The sequence below is a fragment of the Dipodomys merriami genome, unplaced genomic scaffold (genome assembly GCF_024711535.1).
Source record: "Dipodomys merriami isolate MVZ:Mamm:240054 unplaced genomic scaffold, mDipMer1.0.p SCAF_146, whole genome shotgun sequence".
Classification (NCBI taxonomy): domain Eukaryota; kingdom Metazoa; phylum Chordata; class Mammalia; order Rodentia; family Heteromyidae; genus Dipodomys; species Dipodomys merriami.
The window spans coordinates 1,535,817-1,553,752 of record NW_027202782.1 but is presented as its reverse complement, the minus strand read 5'-3'; the positions used below and the strand labels follow the sequence as shown (position 1 = coordinate 1,553,752).

At 37.5% G+C, this 17,936-nt stretch overlaps 1 protein-coding gene across 3 annotated transcripts in view; it reads right to left on the bottom strand.

Annotated features, from left to right (window-relative positions):
* The window catches only part of Epb41l5 (erythrocyte membrane protein band 4.1 like 5), a 139,692-nt gene that overhangs the window by 95,101 nt on the left and 26,655 nt on the right, over positions 1 to 17,936 (bottom strand). For all 3 annotated transcript variants that reach the window (XM_070021876.1, XM_070021877.1, XM_070021878.1), the window contains exons 4-10: positions 9,819 to 9,861; positions 8,780 to 8,858; positions 7,371 to 7,415; positions 7,172 to 7,224; positions 3,546 to 3,666; positions 3,339 to 3,426; positions 743 to 831 (exon numbers count right to left, since the gene is read on the bottom strand). In XM_070021876.1, coding sequence (XP_069877977.1) covers positions 743 to 831; positions 3,339 to 3,426; positions 3,546 to 3,666; positions 7,172 to 7,224; positions 7,371 to 7,415; positions 8,780 to 8,858; positions 9,819 to 9,861 — 518 coding nt within the window. The remainder of the gene's footprint in view (positions 1 to 742; positions 832 to 3,338; positions 3,427 to 3,545; positions 3,667 to 7,171; positions 7,225 to 7,370; positions 7,416 to 8,779; positions 8,859 to 9,818; positions 9,862 to 17,936) is intronic.

Below are 17,936 nucleotides of genomic sequence, written 5' to 3'. Positions count from 1 at the left end.
CAAAGTATTAATATCTTCCCTCTTAAAAAACAGAGGTATGGGGGCTGGGAAGGTGGCTCAGTGGTAGAGCTCTTGCCTTGCATGCCTGAGGCCCTGGGTTCGATTCCCCAGCACCACATAAGCAAAAAGAAAAAAAAAAAAAAAAGAGGTATGGTCTATGTCTATAGAAAAAAAATGCTAAAAATAGTAACAAACATACATAAAGGGAGTATATATGTAGAGAATATTTAATAAGGAAATACTATTTTGAGATATTTTGATATAACTTGTAACTAACAGAAACTATAACTAGAAGAATTTAAATAATTGCTCTGGGAAGTGGGAATAAGAATGTAACAGGAGACAGGTGCCAGTGGCTCACACCTGTAATCCTAGTTACTCAGGAGATTGAGATCTGAGGATCTCAATCCTCTCAAGCCAGCCCAGGCAAGAAAGGCTGTGAAACTCTATCTCCAATAAACTACTCAGAAAACTGGAAGTGGTGCTGTGGCTCAAGTGGTAGAGTGCTTGCCTTGAGCTGAAGAACTGAGAGATAGTGCTCAGGCCCAGAGTTCAAGACCCACAACCCACAAAAAAAAAAAAAAAAAGAACGTAACAGAAGACAAGATGAAAAGTTTGCTTTCCATCGACAAACTTTTCATTATTATCTGATTCCCAATTTGTATTTTATGTATTAGCATCATATAAATGCATTTACTGATTAATAATAAAAACAAGTATTTCTGACATTATTTCTGCTTACCAAAAAAACAAGCCGATTTTGGTCTCTCCTTCAAAAACGAGGACTCCTGTTGGGGTAAGTCCCAAACTATAGTCATTTCCATCTCTAGCCTAATTTAATAAGAGAAAAAAGTGGCTGCTTTATTTGCTTGAAAAGATTTAACTTTGTCATTCACCTGTTTTAATTTTATTTTCACACTAAGTTATATTAATTATATATTCAAACTAATGTTAACATTAAATATGTTTTAACCAATCAGTGCATCCAAAATCACATTCTCTTAAAATTTTATGCATTCTATCATTGAGACACTATGAAGTAGTCCTCTATTATTCCCAAATACCAGTGAATACCTGAAATTGTGGATAATACCAAACCATATACTTTTTTCCTAAATATACATGTTTATTATGAAATTTAATGTTAGGTACAGTAAGAGCTTAACAATAATTAATAAATAGAACAATCCTAACAATATAGCATTAGTAATTATATAAATGTGGTCTCTCTCAAGATACCTTACTATTTATTTCTGGAGTTTCCATTTAATATTTTTGGACATTGGCTGACTACCAAAAGCAAAATCATAGATAAAAGGCGACTCTGATTATTGCCAGATATGTCTTAACTGCAGAACAGTACTTATACTCCCACTTCAACAAAAGTTCTTTTCAGATTATTTCCTCTCAATTTATAAATTTTCAACATTGATTCCTGAACTATTTTAAACAGAGCTTAACTGAATACTGACAAAGTGATAAAGGTGACGTGAAATAACAGAAGAATTGGGCCTGGTAGCACATAACTATATAAGCATAGCAAAAGGTTGACGCAAGAGGATCCCAAAGTTTTTAGGGCTTTTTATGTCTATTATTACATAATTTTATTAAGTTATACTTGTTTAGAATAAAAAACAAAGTACAGTTGACTGAAATAAACTTTAAATACATTCAATTATTCCAAATCTACCTCCCCCAGGTAGATTGTAAAGATTCAAGGTTAAACACACACACATTTTTGCAGAAAATAAAATTATAGAGAAGTTCTTTTATAACAAGTGATTTTTCTTCACAATAAATCATGAATGTCTGCATGGTGATGAACAATGATATATCCTTAACAACATGGAAAGTAATCTCTACCCAGACAGATGTCAATAGTTATTTGTTTTTGTTTTGTCAATTGTGGGGCTTGAACACAGGACCTGGACACCATCTTTGAGCTTTTCTTATAAAAGGCTAGTGCTCTACCACTTTGAGCCACAGTGGCACTTCCAGTTTTCTGGTAGTTAATTGAAGATAAAGAGTCTCATGGACTTTTTTTTATTGGAGATAAGAGTCTCACAGTTTCCTGCCCAGGCTGGCTTTGAACCACGATCCTCGGATCTCAGCCTCCTGAGTAGCTAGGATTAGAGGTGTAATAAGCTATTGGCACCAGCGCTTGACTTTGAATTTTTACACAGTCAACTGACAAAAATCTATTGAATACCTAATAATTTTTTTGGGGGGGGGGTCCAGTCGTGGGGCCTGAACTCTGGGCCTGGGCACTGTCCCTCAGCTCTTCAGCTCAAGTCTAGCGCTCTATCACTTGAGCCACAGCGCCACTTCCGGCTTTTTTCTTTTTACTTATGTGGTGCTGAGGAATCGAACCCAGGGCCTCAGGCATGCAAGGCAAGTACTCTACCACTAAGCCACTTCCCAGCCCCGCTAATAATTTTTATATACTCATGTGGAAGGAAGGAAGGGCTGGGAATGTGACTAGGATTATAGGCACCGAGGATTATAGGTACCGAGCTAATAGTTACGATTTTTAATATTTTTTTTTTGGGGGGGGGAGTTAGTTATAGGACTTGAACTCTGGGCCTGGGTGCTGTTACTCAGCTCTTCAGCTCAAGGGGAGCACTTTTCCACTTGAGCCACAGCACCACTTCCAGTTTTCTGATAGCTAATTGGAGATATGAGTCTCATGGACTTTCCAGCTGGCTCTGAACTGCGATCCTCCCAAGTAGCTAAGACTACAGGCGTGAGCCACCAGTGCCCAGAAGTAGTTATATTTTTTAATCTATTGTTTCCTCTCTCCTAGAGGTATCCTAGCTCAAAAGAAAAAAAAAAGATAAAATGAAGTAACAAGAATAAAAAGTGGCTTGAATCTACAAAAATATTAGAGAACCTACATATTCTAGGAATTTTTATTTATTTATAATGAACCTAAGACTCTAGTCTTTCAATAGTAGATCTCAACTTTTTAAAAACCACATATCCAAAGTATTCAGTTAGACCCTATGCAAACTGCATGTGTATTGCCCCTTGCATACTACAAAGTTGTTACCTTAAGTCTCAAAGGAAATAATTTTTATAAAAGGTTCATGACAGCTGAGCATCTAGCTACTCAGAAGTCTGAGATCTGAGGATCATGGTTTGGATCCAGCAGGGGCAGAAAAGCATGTGAGACTTTTATCTCCAAATTAACCATACAAAAATAGGAAATGGAGCCTGACTCAAACTGTTAGAATGCTACCCTCAAGCTAAAGAGCTCAGAGACAGAGGTCAGGCCCTAAATTCAAGCCCCTTGACCCACCCAAAAAAAAAGAAAACTCCATGACAAAGTGCTTACTTACTTTAACCACATGCATATCAACTCCATACATCTCAAGCCATTTGGCTTTATTCAGATAATTGGTTTCAGCTTGGGCCGGTGTCTGTCCTCTGAAATGTAAAATTAATTGTTAAATTAGTAGGCATTAAACTGTTAAATAGGATAAGGAAACAAAAAAATGAACACAAAATTATTGTAGTGATAAAAAAACTGACTAAACAACAAGTACCTGTATTCCTTCCATTTTTCAAAAATAGCCAGCTCCATCTCTTCAGTCTGAGTAGGCACAAATCTGAACTCAGAGACAAGTTCAGGACTATGTTCAGCAAGATCATAATCACCAAGTTCAGCTACAAACACAAGTTTCACAAAGTTATATGGTGTTACTACCAAGAAAATCTTTCTTACAAACATAAAGCCAAGAGCTAGTGGCTCATGCCTGGAATCCTAGCTACTCAAGAGGCTGACATTTGAGGCTAGAAGATAGAAGCCATCCAGAGCAAAAAGTACCTGAGATTCTTATCTCCAATTAACCATTCAAAAATGGGAAATGGAACTCTGGCTCAAAGTAGTATAATGCTATCCTTGAGCAGAAGAGCTCAGGGACAGCTCCCAGGCCCTGAGTTCAAGCCCCACAAAACAAAACTAACAACAACAAAAAAAAAAAAAAAAAAAAACCCACCAGAAAATCTCAACCCACTTTATAAAATTAAGATTAGCCTTAATCTTTGAAGAACTAATAATGTCTAAACCATTTTCTTATGACTTATGTCTATATCTGTAAATCACATATTGATTGTTGGTACTTTTTTTTTAAATGTTATTCCTGGGGCTTGAACTCAGGGGCCTAAAAACTGTCCTTGAGCTTTTTTGCTCAAGGCTACTAGCACTCTACTATTTGAGCCACAGATCCACTTCTAGCTTTTTGGTGGTTAAATGGAAATAAAGCTCACAAACTTTCCTGCCTAGGTTGGCCTTGAACAGCAATCCTTAGATCTAAGGCTCCTAAGTAGGTAGGATTATAGCATAAGCTACCAGCATCCAATTATTGTTATAACTTTAAATGACTTTTTTTTCTTTTTTTGTGATTATATATTTACTTGAAAAAAGCCCTAGGGCTGGGAAGGTGGCTCAGTGGTAAAGTGTTTACCTTGAATGCATGAGGCCCTGGGTTCAATTCCTCAGCACCACATAAGCAGAAAAGGCTGGAAGTGGCCCTGTGGCTCAAGTGGTAGAGCACTAGCCTTGAGCTGAAGAGCTGAGGGACAGTGCCCAGGCCCAGGCCCAGAGTTCAGGCCCCAAGACCAGCAAAAAAAAAAAGAAGAAAAAAGAAAAAAGCCCTAGAAGCATACATAAGAAAACAATACAAACCCAGTGCCAGTTGCTCATGCCTGTAATCTTATACTGGGGAAACTGAGATTTGAGGAATGTGATTCAAATCCAGCCCGGGCAGAAAATCCGTTAGACAATTTATTGCCAATTAACCACCAGAAAACCAGATGTGGCACTGTGGCTCAAGTGGCAGAGTGCTAGCCTTGAGTTGAAGAGCTCAGAGACAGTGCTGAGGCCCAGAGTTCAAGCCTCATGACCGACAGGAAAAGAAAAGAAAAAAAAAAAAAAGAAAACAATAAAAGTTGGAGAACACACTGTGTAATAAATCCATAATTCTCTTTATTCTTAAAGATTAGATTTTGAAAGTCAATTTCTAGACTTTTACAGAGAAAATAACTTAAACACTGAATAAAATAAAAACTAGCAGTTCTTAAAGGTCAATTAAAAAGTAATAATTAAGATAAGCACAGAATAGTATACTATCTAATACTGTAAGATGTAGTGTCTTCTGGAATGTAAAATTATTACCCCTAAAGAAATAACTGAGGGGCCGGGCGTTGGTGGCTCATGCCTTTAATCCTAGCTACTCAGGAGGCTGAGATCTGAGGATGACAGTTCAAAGCCAGCTGGAGCAGTAAAGGCAGTAGTCCAGCTGGGGAGTAAAGGTAGTTAAGTCCGTAAGACTCTTATCTCCAATAAACCACTAGAACCCGGAAGTGGCTCAAGGGTAGAGTGCTGGCCTTGAGCTTAGGAGTGCAGGGACAGTGCCCAGGCCGAGTTCAAGCCCCACGACCAACAAAAACAAAAACAAAACAAAACAAAAAAAAAAAAGGAAAGAGAAGCAAAGAGAAGGAAAGGAAGAAAAAGAAAAATTAGAAAAGAGGAAGTAAAAAAAAGAATGATGTACAAACATCTGCATTTTCATCTGTGCTTATATATGAACTGGGCTTAGGGAAAAAGAAAGCAATGTGTCCAGTTTTCTATATTTTGGAAATTTTGTTCTTCTAAAACAATTTTTTACTTGTATCAAACTTTAAGATATTTTCATATTAACAGAAAAAAATTCAGTTGGGGAGAGAAAAAATTACATTGAGAACTACTTTGACATAATAATTACTTAGAGTACCAAGTCTACACTGGGCACTTCCTGGAAACTACTGTAGATCAAGCTTTTATTGAAAATACAAAAATGTACAAACCATATGTGGGGAAATCTGTGGGGAACACAGGTAGCAAAGATGGCCCTGAGAGGAAGTTGAGTGGGCAGAGCCGGATTTGTTTAGGTTCAGTGTGTAAACATCTCATGGAAGCTTAGGTGCATAAGATATGGTCTTTTAGTGATTGGTTGGTTCCATTTCCTCTCCTCCCACGCAGTCTTTTGCTTTAAAAAGGGGATGCTCCCTGTTAATAAACTAGTTCCTTCTTGACTTGACTCCCTGCTGTGTCTGATTGTCTCCTGGGCTAAGGGAGGCTGGGGAACCCCCGGTGAGCTGCCGCACTTTGCACTTACCTTTCCTCGGACCCTGTCCGTCCAAAGACAGAGGAAGACCCAACACCATACAATTTTTTTTTTCTTTTTTTTGTGCTGGTACTGGGCTTGAACTCAGGCCATTGTGCTGGGCTTTTTTGCTCACAGCTGGTACTCTACCACTTGAACCACATTCTAATCCAGAATTTTGCTGATTAATTGAAGATACAATCTTAAGGACTGTCTGCAAAGCCTGATAATCCCAGCAAAATATTTTTTTCATTTTATGAAATTAGTTTTTCTTTATGCCATTTTTAGAAGAAATTTATAAGTTTAACAGTATTTAATCAACATATCAAAGTATATTGTTTAATCTCACTTACTTGAAAGCATTTTAAAATGACCATCGGGAACTTTAAATAGTCTGTATGGAAATTTTTTCATTGACTTGTTTTCTAAGAATAAGAATAAAGAGCTGGGTGCTGGTGGCTCACACCTAGCTACTCATAAGGCTGAGATCTGAGGATTGCAGTTCAAAGCCAGCCTGGGCAGGAAAGCCCGTGAGACTTATCTCCAACTAACCACCAGAAAACCAGAAGTGGCACTGTGGATCAAGTGGTAGAGCGCTTGCCTTGAGCTGAAGAGCACAGGGACAGCACGCAAGCCCAGAGTTCAAGCCCCATGACTGACAAAAAAAAAAAAAAAAAAGAATAAGAATAAAGAAAGCAAACTATGTGATGTGACGACAACTGAAATACTTTATACAGACATCGTTTCACTGTTTTTAAAGGAAAAAAATTAGAATACTAAAGATAATAATTTACTAAACTATTAGGTAGACTGTAACTTTCATTTGAAAACATTAGAGATAGAAAGGGGATACAGAAATGAAAGGGAAGAAAAAGAAGACAATCTTCCAGGCAAAAGGATACTGATACAAATTTACAGAAAACTGTGTTTCTCTTCTGATACATCATGAATCTTCTGAAATTCTTTAACAAACACAAAAAAACCATTATGTTTTATTCTTAACAATCAGCACAAAATTTGCTTACCTTGAAGATTATAAGCTGCCAACTGCACTGCTGTTTCGAAGGGACACTCTAATCTGGGATCAAAATACAAATTAAATCATTCATTTTTCAATAAATGAAAATATACAGGTCACATTGACCATTTGTTTTTCCTTATTACAAAAACTAATTTCAAAATCATTTTACCAAAGACAATGTGCTAAATAATTATGATACTCACTTTCCACTGAGAATATCTTGTTTTAACTGAAGAACAAATAAATACCTAAGAAAATTAAATGCACAAATTAACTTAATGGAACCATCTGTTGTGAAAAATCTTATCTAAATTGAGAGTATCCTTGATTATAGAATTTTACTCACAATGAAGTATATTTTATTTTAGCCACAATAAAGGAAAAATAATATAGAAAAAAAATGTACTGATTAACTAACAGAGGGGTAGAATCATGACCACAAAACAACAGGCCACAGAGTAGAATACAAAACTTAAAAGAAAATGTTTGAAAGATATTATGAGAATGAGCTCTGCGACCTAGTTTAACTTGGAGAACATTTCTACCTCATCTGTGAAGAGATACATTTTGGGTATAATTCTAGGTAATAGCCCCAACCCCATGGTATGGTAGGTAACTCAACTTTTTCACTTAGTGAAGATTATTAGTGCATGGAGTTACGCATATACAGCACAAAATAATGAATATCAAGGAGGCAGGACAAAATAAATGTATATAATCTAAAATTTATTACAAACTACTTATCTAAACTATGATCTAACATTTTAATCAATCAATGTTACTTTAAGGAGTATAGAAAGTTAAAGCAGGCTCTGGTGGCTCATGCTTGTAATCCTAGCTACTCAGGAGGTTTCAAGCCAGCCCCAGCAGGAAAGTCCATGAGACTCTTATCTCCATTTAACCACCTGAAAACTGGAAGTGATGCTGTGGATCAAAGTGGTAGAGTACTCTCGAGCTGAAGAGCCGCTCAGGGACAGTGCCCAGGCCCAGAGTTCAAGCCCCATGACCGGAAGAAAAAAAAAAAAGGAGCCAATCTGAATGAACTCCCATTGGCCAAAGGTAGATTTGAACATAAATAAGTATATCATTATTAACATTTTACTAAATCCTGTTTAGAATCTATGAGTTGAAAACAATATATACAAAAAGAACTCTGAGGTCTGAGGATAGAGGTTCAAAGCCAGCCTGGGTAGCAAAGTCCTAAGGCTCTTATCTCCAATAAACTACTCAAAAAATTGGAAGTGACACTGGAGCTCAAGTGGTAGAATGCTAGCTAACCTTGAGCTGAAGAGCTGAGGGGCAGCTCCCAGGCCCAGAGTTCAAGCCCCATGACAAAAAAACAAAACCAAACAAATAAAAAAAAAAAACCCACAAGACTCTGAAGCCACTTTAGGATAATTCTAAGGAAACAAGTTTAATTTGAAAACCAAAAAATAGAACATAAAACATACAATTTAAAAATACTATTCTAGAATAAAATCCTATTATCTGAAGGCATATTACTAGGGACAAGGAATCTACTGCATTAGTTGTCTATAAGTGGGAAATAATTCTAAAGACAATTTTCTAAACTACCAAATTACCCACATACAACTCTTGAGAGTGGCCTTACCGGGTTAATTCTTCACGAAGATTATTTGGTTCCGAGGAATAAAACTTAACTCGAAGATGCAGACAGTAAGGTGAACCAACTGCCATTTAAAAAAAGAGGGGTAAATTTGTTAAAAATTACTTAAGTGGGCCAGAAAATAGGAGGTTACTGTGTATTATTTCAGAGCAAATCATCAGTTTAAATTGTACATTAAAAAAATTGTACACAAAAAAGACCAGTCAAGTTCTAAAATATAGGACACATTCACAATCTATTATTTCAGGACAGCTCTAAATTAATCCTAATAGTTTAAGGTCAGACATAACAAATAAGTCTTAACTATGCAATTGAACAGCTCTAAAAACCTGCTGCGCTGTATTTCTTCAGAGCTCTGAGGAATGTCCACATTAATAATCACTCAAGGCAAAGCATCCCACACACTTTCAAACACACTTGAGTGAGTTTGCTAGCCTCTACATTCTCAGTGCTCCCTGCCTCATAATTTTATAGACAGGAGTTAGGTTGTCCTGAAATGTGACCTGACTCTACAGAGAACAAGATAGACTATGGATTGGACACAGGTGTTTACCTTGACTATTGCTAGACAGACAATTTACCACTTGAGCCATACCTCCAACCCTTTACTGACATTTTTATATGAATTGTTTCATTTTACTATTCTTAATTAAAAATGGTTATAAACTTAAAATCTGAAAACATTTTCCAGAGCAAGGTAGATGCTTAACAAAAACTTTCAACACAAGTAATTGCTAAATAAAAGTTATGTATTTTGTGGAAAGTAATTTTATTTGCAAGCTAAAAAAACTTTTATCTTGTACATTTTTCTATTATAAGGCTATTGAATCAAGATTCATATCTGAGGCCAGCCTGGACTACACATTAAGACTAAACCTCAAAAACAAGCAAACAAGGAAAGAATTAGAGATGATAAAATACTCATCTAAAACATGCTTGTTACTATCCTTACTTTGAGGCTTATCTTATATGTTTCTAATACATTAATTTTCTTTTTCCCCCCAACAAATACTTCAACACTTACTTTTGACTTGCTTTTTGATGCTTTTTGTACCATCCAACCAATGCTGTAAACAAGGGACAAAAAAAACTCAGTAGTTAAGCAAATGACAGAATTTTTAAAAACTTTAGTTCCTAAAACTTACTCTTCAGTGCTTTTTTCTTTTGGACAATCACGGAGAAATATTTCACAAAGGAAAATCCAAAGTGAGTGAATGAGGGCAAGAACAAAAGTGAGATGTCTCTTCCCAGTGTTTAGGGCAAACTTACAGACAACAAAAAGACCAAAGCTTGATATGGGATTTTAAAAAATTTCTTCTGGCTAGAGGTACAGCCCAAGTGACAGAGTACCTGCCTATATAAGTGCAAGGCCTTCCCTTATTTGCAATATCTAGTATATGTCTGAGTCAAGCAGAAAAGGTCAGATAAGGTGATGTTAGGGAAATGAACCCTAAGATATGTATTCAAATTTTTTTTCTTTCATGTTTCTAACACATTTATAAGATTATTTCTTTGCTGCTTTGTATGTCCCTCCCCCACGGTATAACCCCTGCTTTCACTGTATTTGATGTCAGTATAATTTGTGGAGGGGAAGGGGAAAAACAAATCGTTTAAATAGGGATACAGGTGGACCCATTGCAACAACCAGATGTACAAGTCGTTATGTCAAAAATGAACTTTACAACTTTGGTGCGGGGGAGGAGGGAGATGGGAAGGGATGGGAAGGGGAAACAAAGGAGGAGGCTACAATGCTTGATAAGAAATGTACTCATTAGGGGCTGGGAAGGTGGCTCAGTGGTAGAGCGCTTGCGTTGCATGCCCGAGTCCCTGGGTTCGATTCCTCAGCACCACATAAGCAAAAAGAAAAAAGATGGAAGTGGCACTGTGGCTCAAGTGGTAGAGCGCTAGCCTTGAGCTGAAGAGCTGAGGGACTGCGCCCAGGCCCAGAGTTCAGGCCCCACGACTGGACAAAAAAAAAAAGAAATGTACTCATCTTGCCCATGTAATTGTAACCCCTCTGTACAGTATTTTCACAATAAAATAATAATAATAAAATAAAAATAAGTGCAAGGCCTATGTTCAAACCCCCATATAACAACTCACACGCCCCCCCAAGCCTCCCAAATCTTTTTTTTTTTTTTTTGGTCGGTCGTGAGGCTTGAACTCTGGGCTTGGGCGCTGTCCCTCAGCTCTTCAGCTCAAGGCCAGTGCTCTACGGCTTGAGCCACAGTGCCACTTCCAGTGCCACTTCCGGGTTTTCTGAGTGGTTTAATGGAGATAAGAGGCTAAAGGACTTTCCTGCCCAGGCTGGCTTTGAACTACAATCCTCAGATCTCAGCTTCCTTAGTAGCTAGGATTACAGTCGTGAGCCACCGGCGCCCAGCTCTCCACGCCCCCAAATCTTCTTGTCCCTCATAGTCATAAATATTTTATCCTTGGGTTTTTTTTCCCCACTGTTCTCAAATAAACACTTCTAAAACTGCTCAATTTAGAAAAAGGGCTAGGGAAGTGGCTCAGTAGCAAAGTATTTGTCAAACCATGTTGGAGACCCTAGGGTTTGATCCCTAGCACCACAAGAAAAAAAAAAGTTAGAAGAAAAGTATCCTCATATACAGAAGAGCCTGTTTCATTCTCCTACAAGAATGAATCCTAAAGAACCCTAACAAAGAATTAGATTGGAACGTTACCTCAATTTTACAAAAACAGATACTACTTAGAAATAATATTCTTTTTTATTGTATGTATTTTTTAATTGTGAAAATACTGTACAGAGGGGTTACAATTACATCAAGATAATGAGTACATTTCTTATCAAGCATTGTAGCCTCCTCCTTTGTTTCCCCTTCCCATCTCTTCCCATTCTCCTCCCTCCCTACCGCCTCCCCCTCCATCCAATCCACCTCCCAGAAATAATATTCTTTGAAAAAGCCTACTAAGTAAAATTTGATTTTTCTCATAATCAAAGCCCTGCCTATAAAATAAAGAAGTTTTTATCCCTTTATAAAAGAAAAGTAACACTGTGACTAGATTTCTGGCTTGAAGAGTTAATAGCCTTTTAGTTTATGTAATCATTTCACAGTAAAAACCATTTCACCTAAAAAACAATTCCAGATACTTCCACTAAAAATTTTTTCTCAATATGAATCCTTATACTCTACCAAATCCTAACAGTGTGACAGGATGAACCCAACTAAAATATACATGATTGGGTTTTATCATGCTTTCAATTCCAAGCACCCCAAAGGGAAAGAGGGCTCTTGTGCTAGTTAACTAGTTCACAGAGCCAAGGAATCCAATTTCAGAAATTCTGATAGGCAGAGTAAATAAGGCTGCATTGTTAACAGAGTTGTAACTGTTTGCTTTACTTGCCAATTATTTGCCAAGCCTTTTTCTCTATCCTCTTTCAAGAGGTGAAACTCACAAAACTCTGTGTGCCAGCATAGTGTCTGCCCTGTACCTTAAAATATGTTAATTAATAAACATTTCAAAAGGTAGTTAAATACTGCAATAGTTTTCTCTGGTTTTGTTTTTGGTGGTGTTGGGGATTTTGAACCTAGGACCTGGATTATGCTAGACAAGAAAGAACTCTCTATGAACTAAGCCACATCCCTAGTCCTATGCAATGTTTATTTTCTGGATACCAAACTCTGTAGACTACTAAGCATGCTCTCATTTTAAAAACATTAGTTGAAAATCTACTTTCAAGCATATTTCAATCCATCATGTGTTCCAGTTTAAACATCCCTCTACTACATTCATTAGCATTCTAGGCTTGCCAGTAGGCAGAACAGTTTGACCTATTAGAAAAACATTCCACCGAGGAGAACAAATACTCAATCTATCACTACTCAGAAACCCATCAAAAAATTCATGTCAATTTTCCTCCAACCTATTCCAGTGAGCCAAGCCAATCACATACTAGAAATAAAACTACTTTCATGTCCAGAATGTTTTCTGCCCAGAACCATGAACCTGGGAGTTGGTTTATCGTCAAATTTTATCCTTTATACTGCAATGGAAAGAAACAACAACAACAAATACAAAAACAGACTTTGGCTGGTCACCTGGGCACTGGTATAAAACCCTTATTAGGAGGATTTTCATACCACAATGAGTATTAACATCTCCTACAATACATAGGCATGTGCATATACCTTCCCTTCCACGAAGGGATCTTTATGAGAATCATGCCACAAAAAATAGTAATGTGTCTTTGGCCCAGAAACTCTACATCTAGAAATCAGAATAGATGTATGAAGATTTACCTACAAGGAATTACTTAGAGAAAGTTAAGACAAAGCCGGGTGCTGGTGGCTCATGCCTGTAATTACTCAGGAGGCTGAGATCTGAGGATCTCGGTTCAAACCCAGCCCAGGCAGGAAAGACCTTGAGACTCCTATCTCCAATAAACCATTAAAAAACCATAAGTGGCACTGTAGCTCAAGTGGTAGAGCATTCGCCTTGAGCTGAAGAGGGACAGGGCCCAGGCCCGGGGTTCAGGCCCCATGACCGACCCAAAAAAAAAAAAAAAGAGAGAGAAAAAGTTAAGACAATCTATATATCTAATCAAGGTGAACTGGTTAAATAAAGTATTTAAGTATGATAAAGCAGACAGAAATTAAAAACAATAAAAGTAAATACGTAAGAATCTGGAAGACTATTTCAATATATCATTAGATTATTTTATAAAGTATTATAATAAATTGTGTGTTCAGTACAAATATGTGTATATGTATTTCTTTCCAAATAAGACAATCTATAACAAATAGTAACAGACAATCTTTAGGTGACTGTGATTGCTGAGATGATACTTTTTCTTCTTTGCACTTTCATTTATTTTCCATTCCCTTTACAATTAACATGTTTACTTAAAACACTTCAACATTATATATCAGTAATATATTCTTATGGTTTAACTTTTGTCAATATTGAAGAAGTATATGGACAACAATCATTCCTTAAGCCCTGCCTCCCATACACCATATACCCCTCCCCCAAGATATACTGACTTCTCTTGATTCCTTTGCAAGTTTTTTCAAAGAGGGAAGAAAAAAAAATGTTATTGTCAGTTCCACTGGGGCTTGACCTCAGGGACTGGGAGCTGTTCCTGAGCCTCTTTGTGCTCAAAGTTAGAACTCTACCACTGGAGCCACAGCACCACTTCCAGTTTTGGAAGGATTAATTGGAGATAAAAGTCTCATAGAGTGAGACTGGCTGGCTTTGAACCTTGCTCCTCAGATCTCAGCCTCCTGAGTAGCTAAGAGGCATAAGCCAATGGCATGCAGCAAGAAAAAAAAACTTTTAAATGTATGTTTGTCAGGAAAAAAAAAAGTGAGGAATATTGACGATAGACTGGAAATCAACAGATTAACTATAAACCCGGATAAAATAAACTCTCAGGAACTTCTGTAGTGGGGCTGAGAAGGTGGCTCAGAAGCTTGCATTGCATCCCTGGGTTAGATTCCTCAACACCACATAAGCAGAAAAAGCTTGAAGTGTTGCTATGGCTCTAGTGGTAGAGCGCTAACCTTGAGCTGAAGAGCTGAGGGCCAGCGCCCAGGCCTAGAGTTCAGGCCCCACGACCAACTTAAAAAAATAAGTCTGTAGTGTTGGGCGCTCGTGGCTCAAGCCTATAATCATAGCTGAGGATCGCAGTTCAAAGCCAGCCCGGGCAGCGAAGTCCATGATACTCTTTCTTTTTTTTTTTTAGTAAGTTTTTTTATTGTGAAAATACTGTACAAAAAGTTACATGAGCAAGGCAATGAGTACATTTCTTATCAAGTATTGTTGCCTCCTCCTGTTGTTTTTCCCCTACCAACCTTTCCCTCCCACCTCCACAACTACACCTCCCCATACACATACCTAAATTGTTAAGTTCGTTTTTCAACATAGTGTCTTGTACATCTCATTGTTACAATGGGTCAACCTGTATCCCTATTTAAACATTTTGTTTTTTCCCTTCTCCTTCCCAAATTATACCACCATCAAATACAGTGAAAACAGGGGTTATACAGTGGGGGAGGAACATATAAAGCAACAACAACAACAACAAAATCACATGGTACCTTATAAATACATTAGAAACAATAGCAAGCAAGAAAAAAACCACTTGTGTCCTTATCTTGGGATTCATTTCACTTAACATCATCTTATCTGACCTTTTCTGCTTGTCCCAGACATATACTAGTTTTTGCAAATAAGAGAAACCATGGGACCTATGTTTCTTTGGGCCTGGCTTACTTCACTTAATATAATTTTTTCCAAGTCTTTCCATTTCCTAACAAATGGGGACAATGTCATTCTTTCTGATGGAGGCATAGAATTCCAGAGAGAGAGAGAGAGAGAGAGAAAGAGAGAGAGAGAGAGACAGAGAGAGTACATTCTTTCTGATGGAGGCATAGAATTCCTGTGTGTGCGTGTGTGTGTGTGTGTGTGTGTGTGTGTGTTTTCTTGATCCATTCATCTTCTGAGGGGCATCTGACTCTTATCTGCAATAAACCACCAGAAAACCAGAAGTGGCAGCTGTGGCTCAAGTGGTAGAGCGCTCACCTTGAGCTGAAGAGCTGAGGGACAGCGCCCAGGCCCAGAGTTCAAGCCCCATGACCAACAATAACAAAAAAAGTATGTAGTTAAAAACTTTCTTACTAAAAGCTTTCTTAGCTATAACTTATGCTGAACAAGCTCATACCCTCTATTATATTCCTTTAACCTCCTCTCTGTCCTCCTCTGTGAATACACCTTTCTAATACATATCCTTCTATTTTCCTAAATAGCAACATAAAACCATAAAATATAAAACCATCCCAGTGAGAAAAATAACAAGAGGTGTCTTCTAAGCAGTCTTTTCTACTTATATCTAACAGCTGTTTCTGTATTCTTTTTAAATGACCCAAAATGTAGATAAAAGCATCAAACACATTTGAAAGTGAAACTTAGGAGCTGGAGGAGTTCTGGTAACTCTTCTGAGAAAGGTCTGAGTTCATGTTTGCATATTATCAAGTCTGTTTTCTTTTATCTACTCCACATTGGAAACCAGAAGCTCAGAGACTTGTACTGACAGTATTTTCTTTGAATCAGGGAAGTTAGAAGTTTTAATAAGAAGATAAAAGTGAAAATATTGAGATACAGATGCTTGGGCACTTAGTGTGAAACCAGAACGGTTCTCTTTCCTCACTGTACCTTCTTTAAAAAGTAAACTCCCTTGAAATTCCTTATTTTCAAAGTTTCACTGACAAAATATCAAAGCAGGCAAAAAGCCCATTTCTTTACATTGTATTGAGCAGAGCATGGAAGAACAGTTATTTACTTGTGTGTCTGAAAACACAAATAATGTGTAATCACAAACACAACAAGCATAACTAAACCAAAGAATCACCTCAGAAACTTCCAAAATATCAACATACATACACACCCTATCCCATGTCCTCCAAATAATGTGTAACAGCTCTTTAATGATTTTTGCCTTTGAAAAACCTACTCAGGGGGCTGGGAAGGTGGCTCAGTGGTAGAGCGCTTGCCTTGCATGTATGAGGCCCTAGGTTCTATTCCTCAGTACCACATAAGCAAAACAAAAAAAAAAAAAAAAAAAAAAAGCTGGAAGTGGCGCTGAGGCTCAAGTGGTAGAGTGCTAGCCTTGAGCTGAAGAGCTGAGGGACAGTGCCCAGGCCCTGAGTTCAGGCCCCACGACCGGACCCAAAAAAAAAGAAAAGAAAAGAAAAACCTACTCAGCCACTAAAGAAATGCACCACTAATTCTGCTCAAAAGGCAAAGAGTTTAAAACAGAAAAATATTACTGGCTTTCTGTCTGTATATTTGTAGGTTTCTCATTTATATAGCCCAGCTGGCCCTGAACTCTCAATCATGCCTCTACCACCCAAGTGCTGAGATCACAGACCTCCACTACCACCTTTGGCTGTTTTCTTTACAAACAAATGCCTCTGAAAAATACATTTTTTCTATAAAGAGAGGCTTATGCCCTGACTTGATTGTAATAAAATTTAACACTTTCAACAATTTTAGAAAAAGAAACTATGCTAAAAATACGGAGAAGCAGTATACAATATTATTAAAATCTAAATAAAACATTTTCATCTGGTCTAGATTCCATTATAAATTCCTCCTAAGTGATTATGTATATATAGGAGCTAGACCTAAAAGACATATATATTCATGAACATATGCATTAACTTATATACATGTATTTATTTTTATTTATGTACTTATCTATAATTTATTTATTTCAAGACCTGGTATGGTCAAAAAAGTCCTAAGACATTCCAATTAGATCGCCCACTACATTATATTTTCCATTGTGTTTTTCTAAGTATTGTTAGTAGGTTCTCTTAGGATTCTAAAAAATGTCAAATGCAGTGGCTCACATCTATAATACTAGCTACTCAGGAGGCTGAGATCTGATGATAATGGGTCAAAGTCAGCCCTGGCAGTAAAGTCTGTGAGACTCTTATCTCCACTGAACTTCCAAGAAAGCTTGAAGTAGAGCTGTACTGGCTCAAGTGTTAGAAGCTAAGTTTAGCCGGGAGCTGGTGGTTCAAGCCTGTAAATCCTAACTACTCAGGAGGCTGAGATCTGAGTATCTCACTTTGAAGCCAGCCCAGGTAAGAAAGCCAGTGAGACTCTAACCTCCAATTAACCACCAGAAAATGGGAAGTGGTAGCTGTGGCTCAAGGGGTAGAGCGCTTGCCTTGAGCTGAAGACCTCAGGGACAGCGCTCAGGCCCACAGTTCAAGCCCCACAACTGATCAAAAAAAAAAAAAAAAAAATTCTAGAGTACAAATTTTTCTTTCTAATCTCAAGAATGGGTCATAAAGTGAAAAGTGGCATCTCAGATTCTAAAATTAGAATAACAAGAATTGTCTCTTCAGGGTGAGAAAGACAATGAAATAGAACTCTTTAATTACAGGTTGGGGCGGGGACAAGATTAGAGCATCTACCACTTTCACCCAGTGACAGGAGAAGACACTGGAGAGTCTGAAGAAAGAAAAAAGAAGGGAACCAGTTATCAGGGTATGGTAAGGCAAGAAACTACAGAGAAGTTATGGAGGTACAGGGAGGCAAAAAACTGGCAAGCTCCACCTTATGACTCTGCTGTTCAATTACTGGACATATAATATAGAAGAAAGAT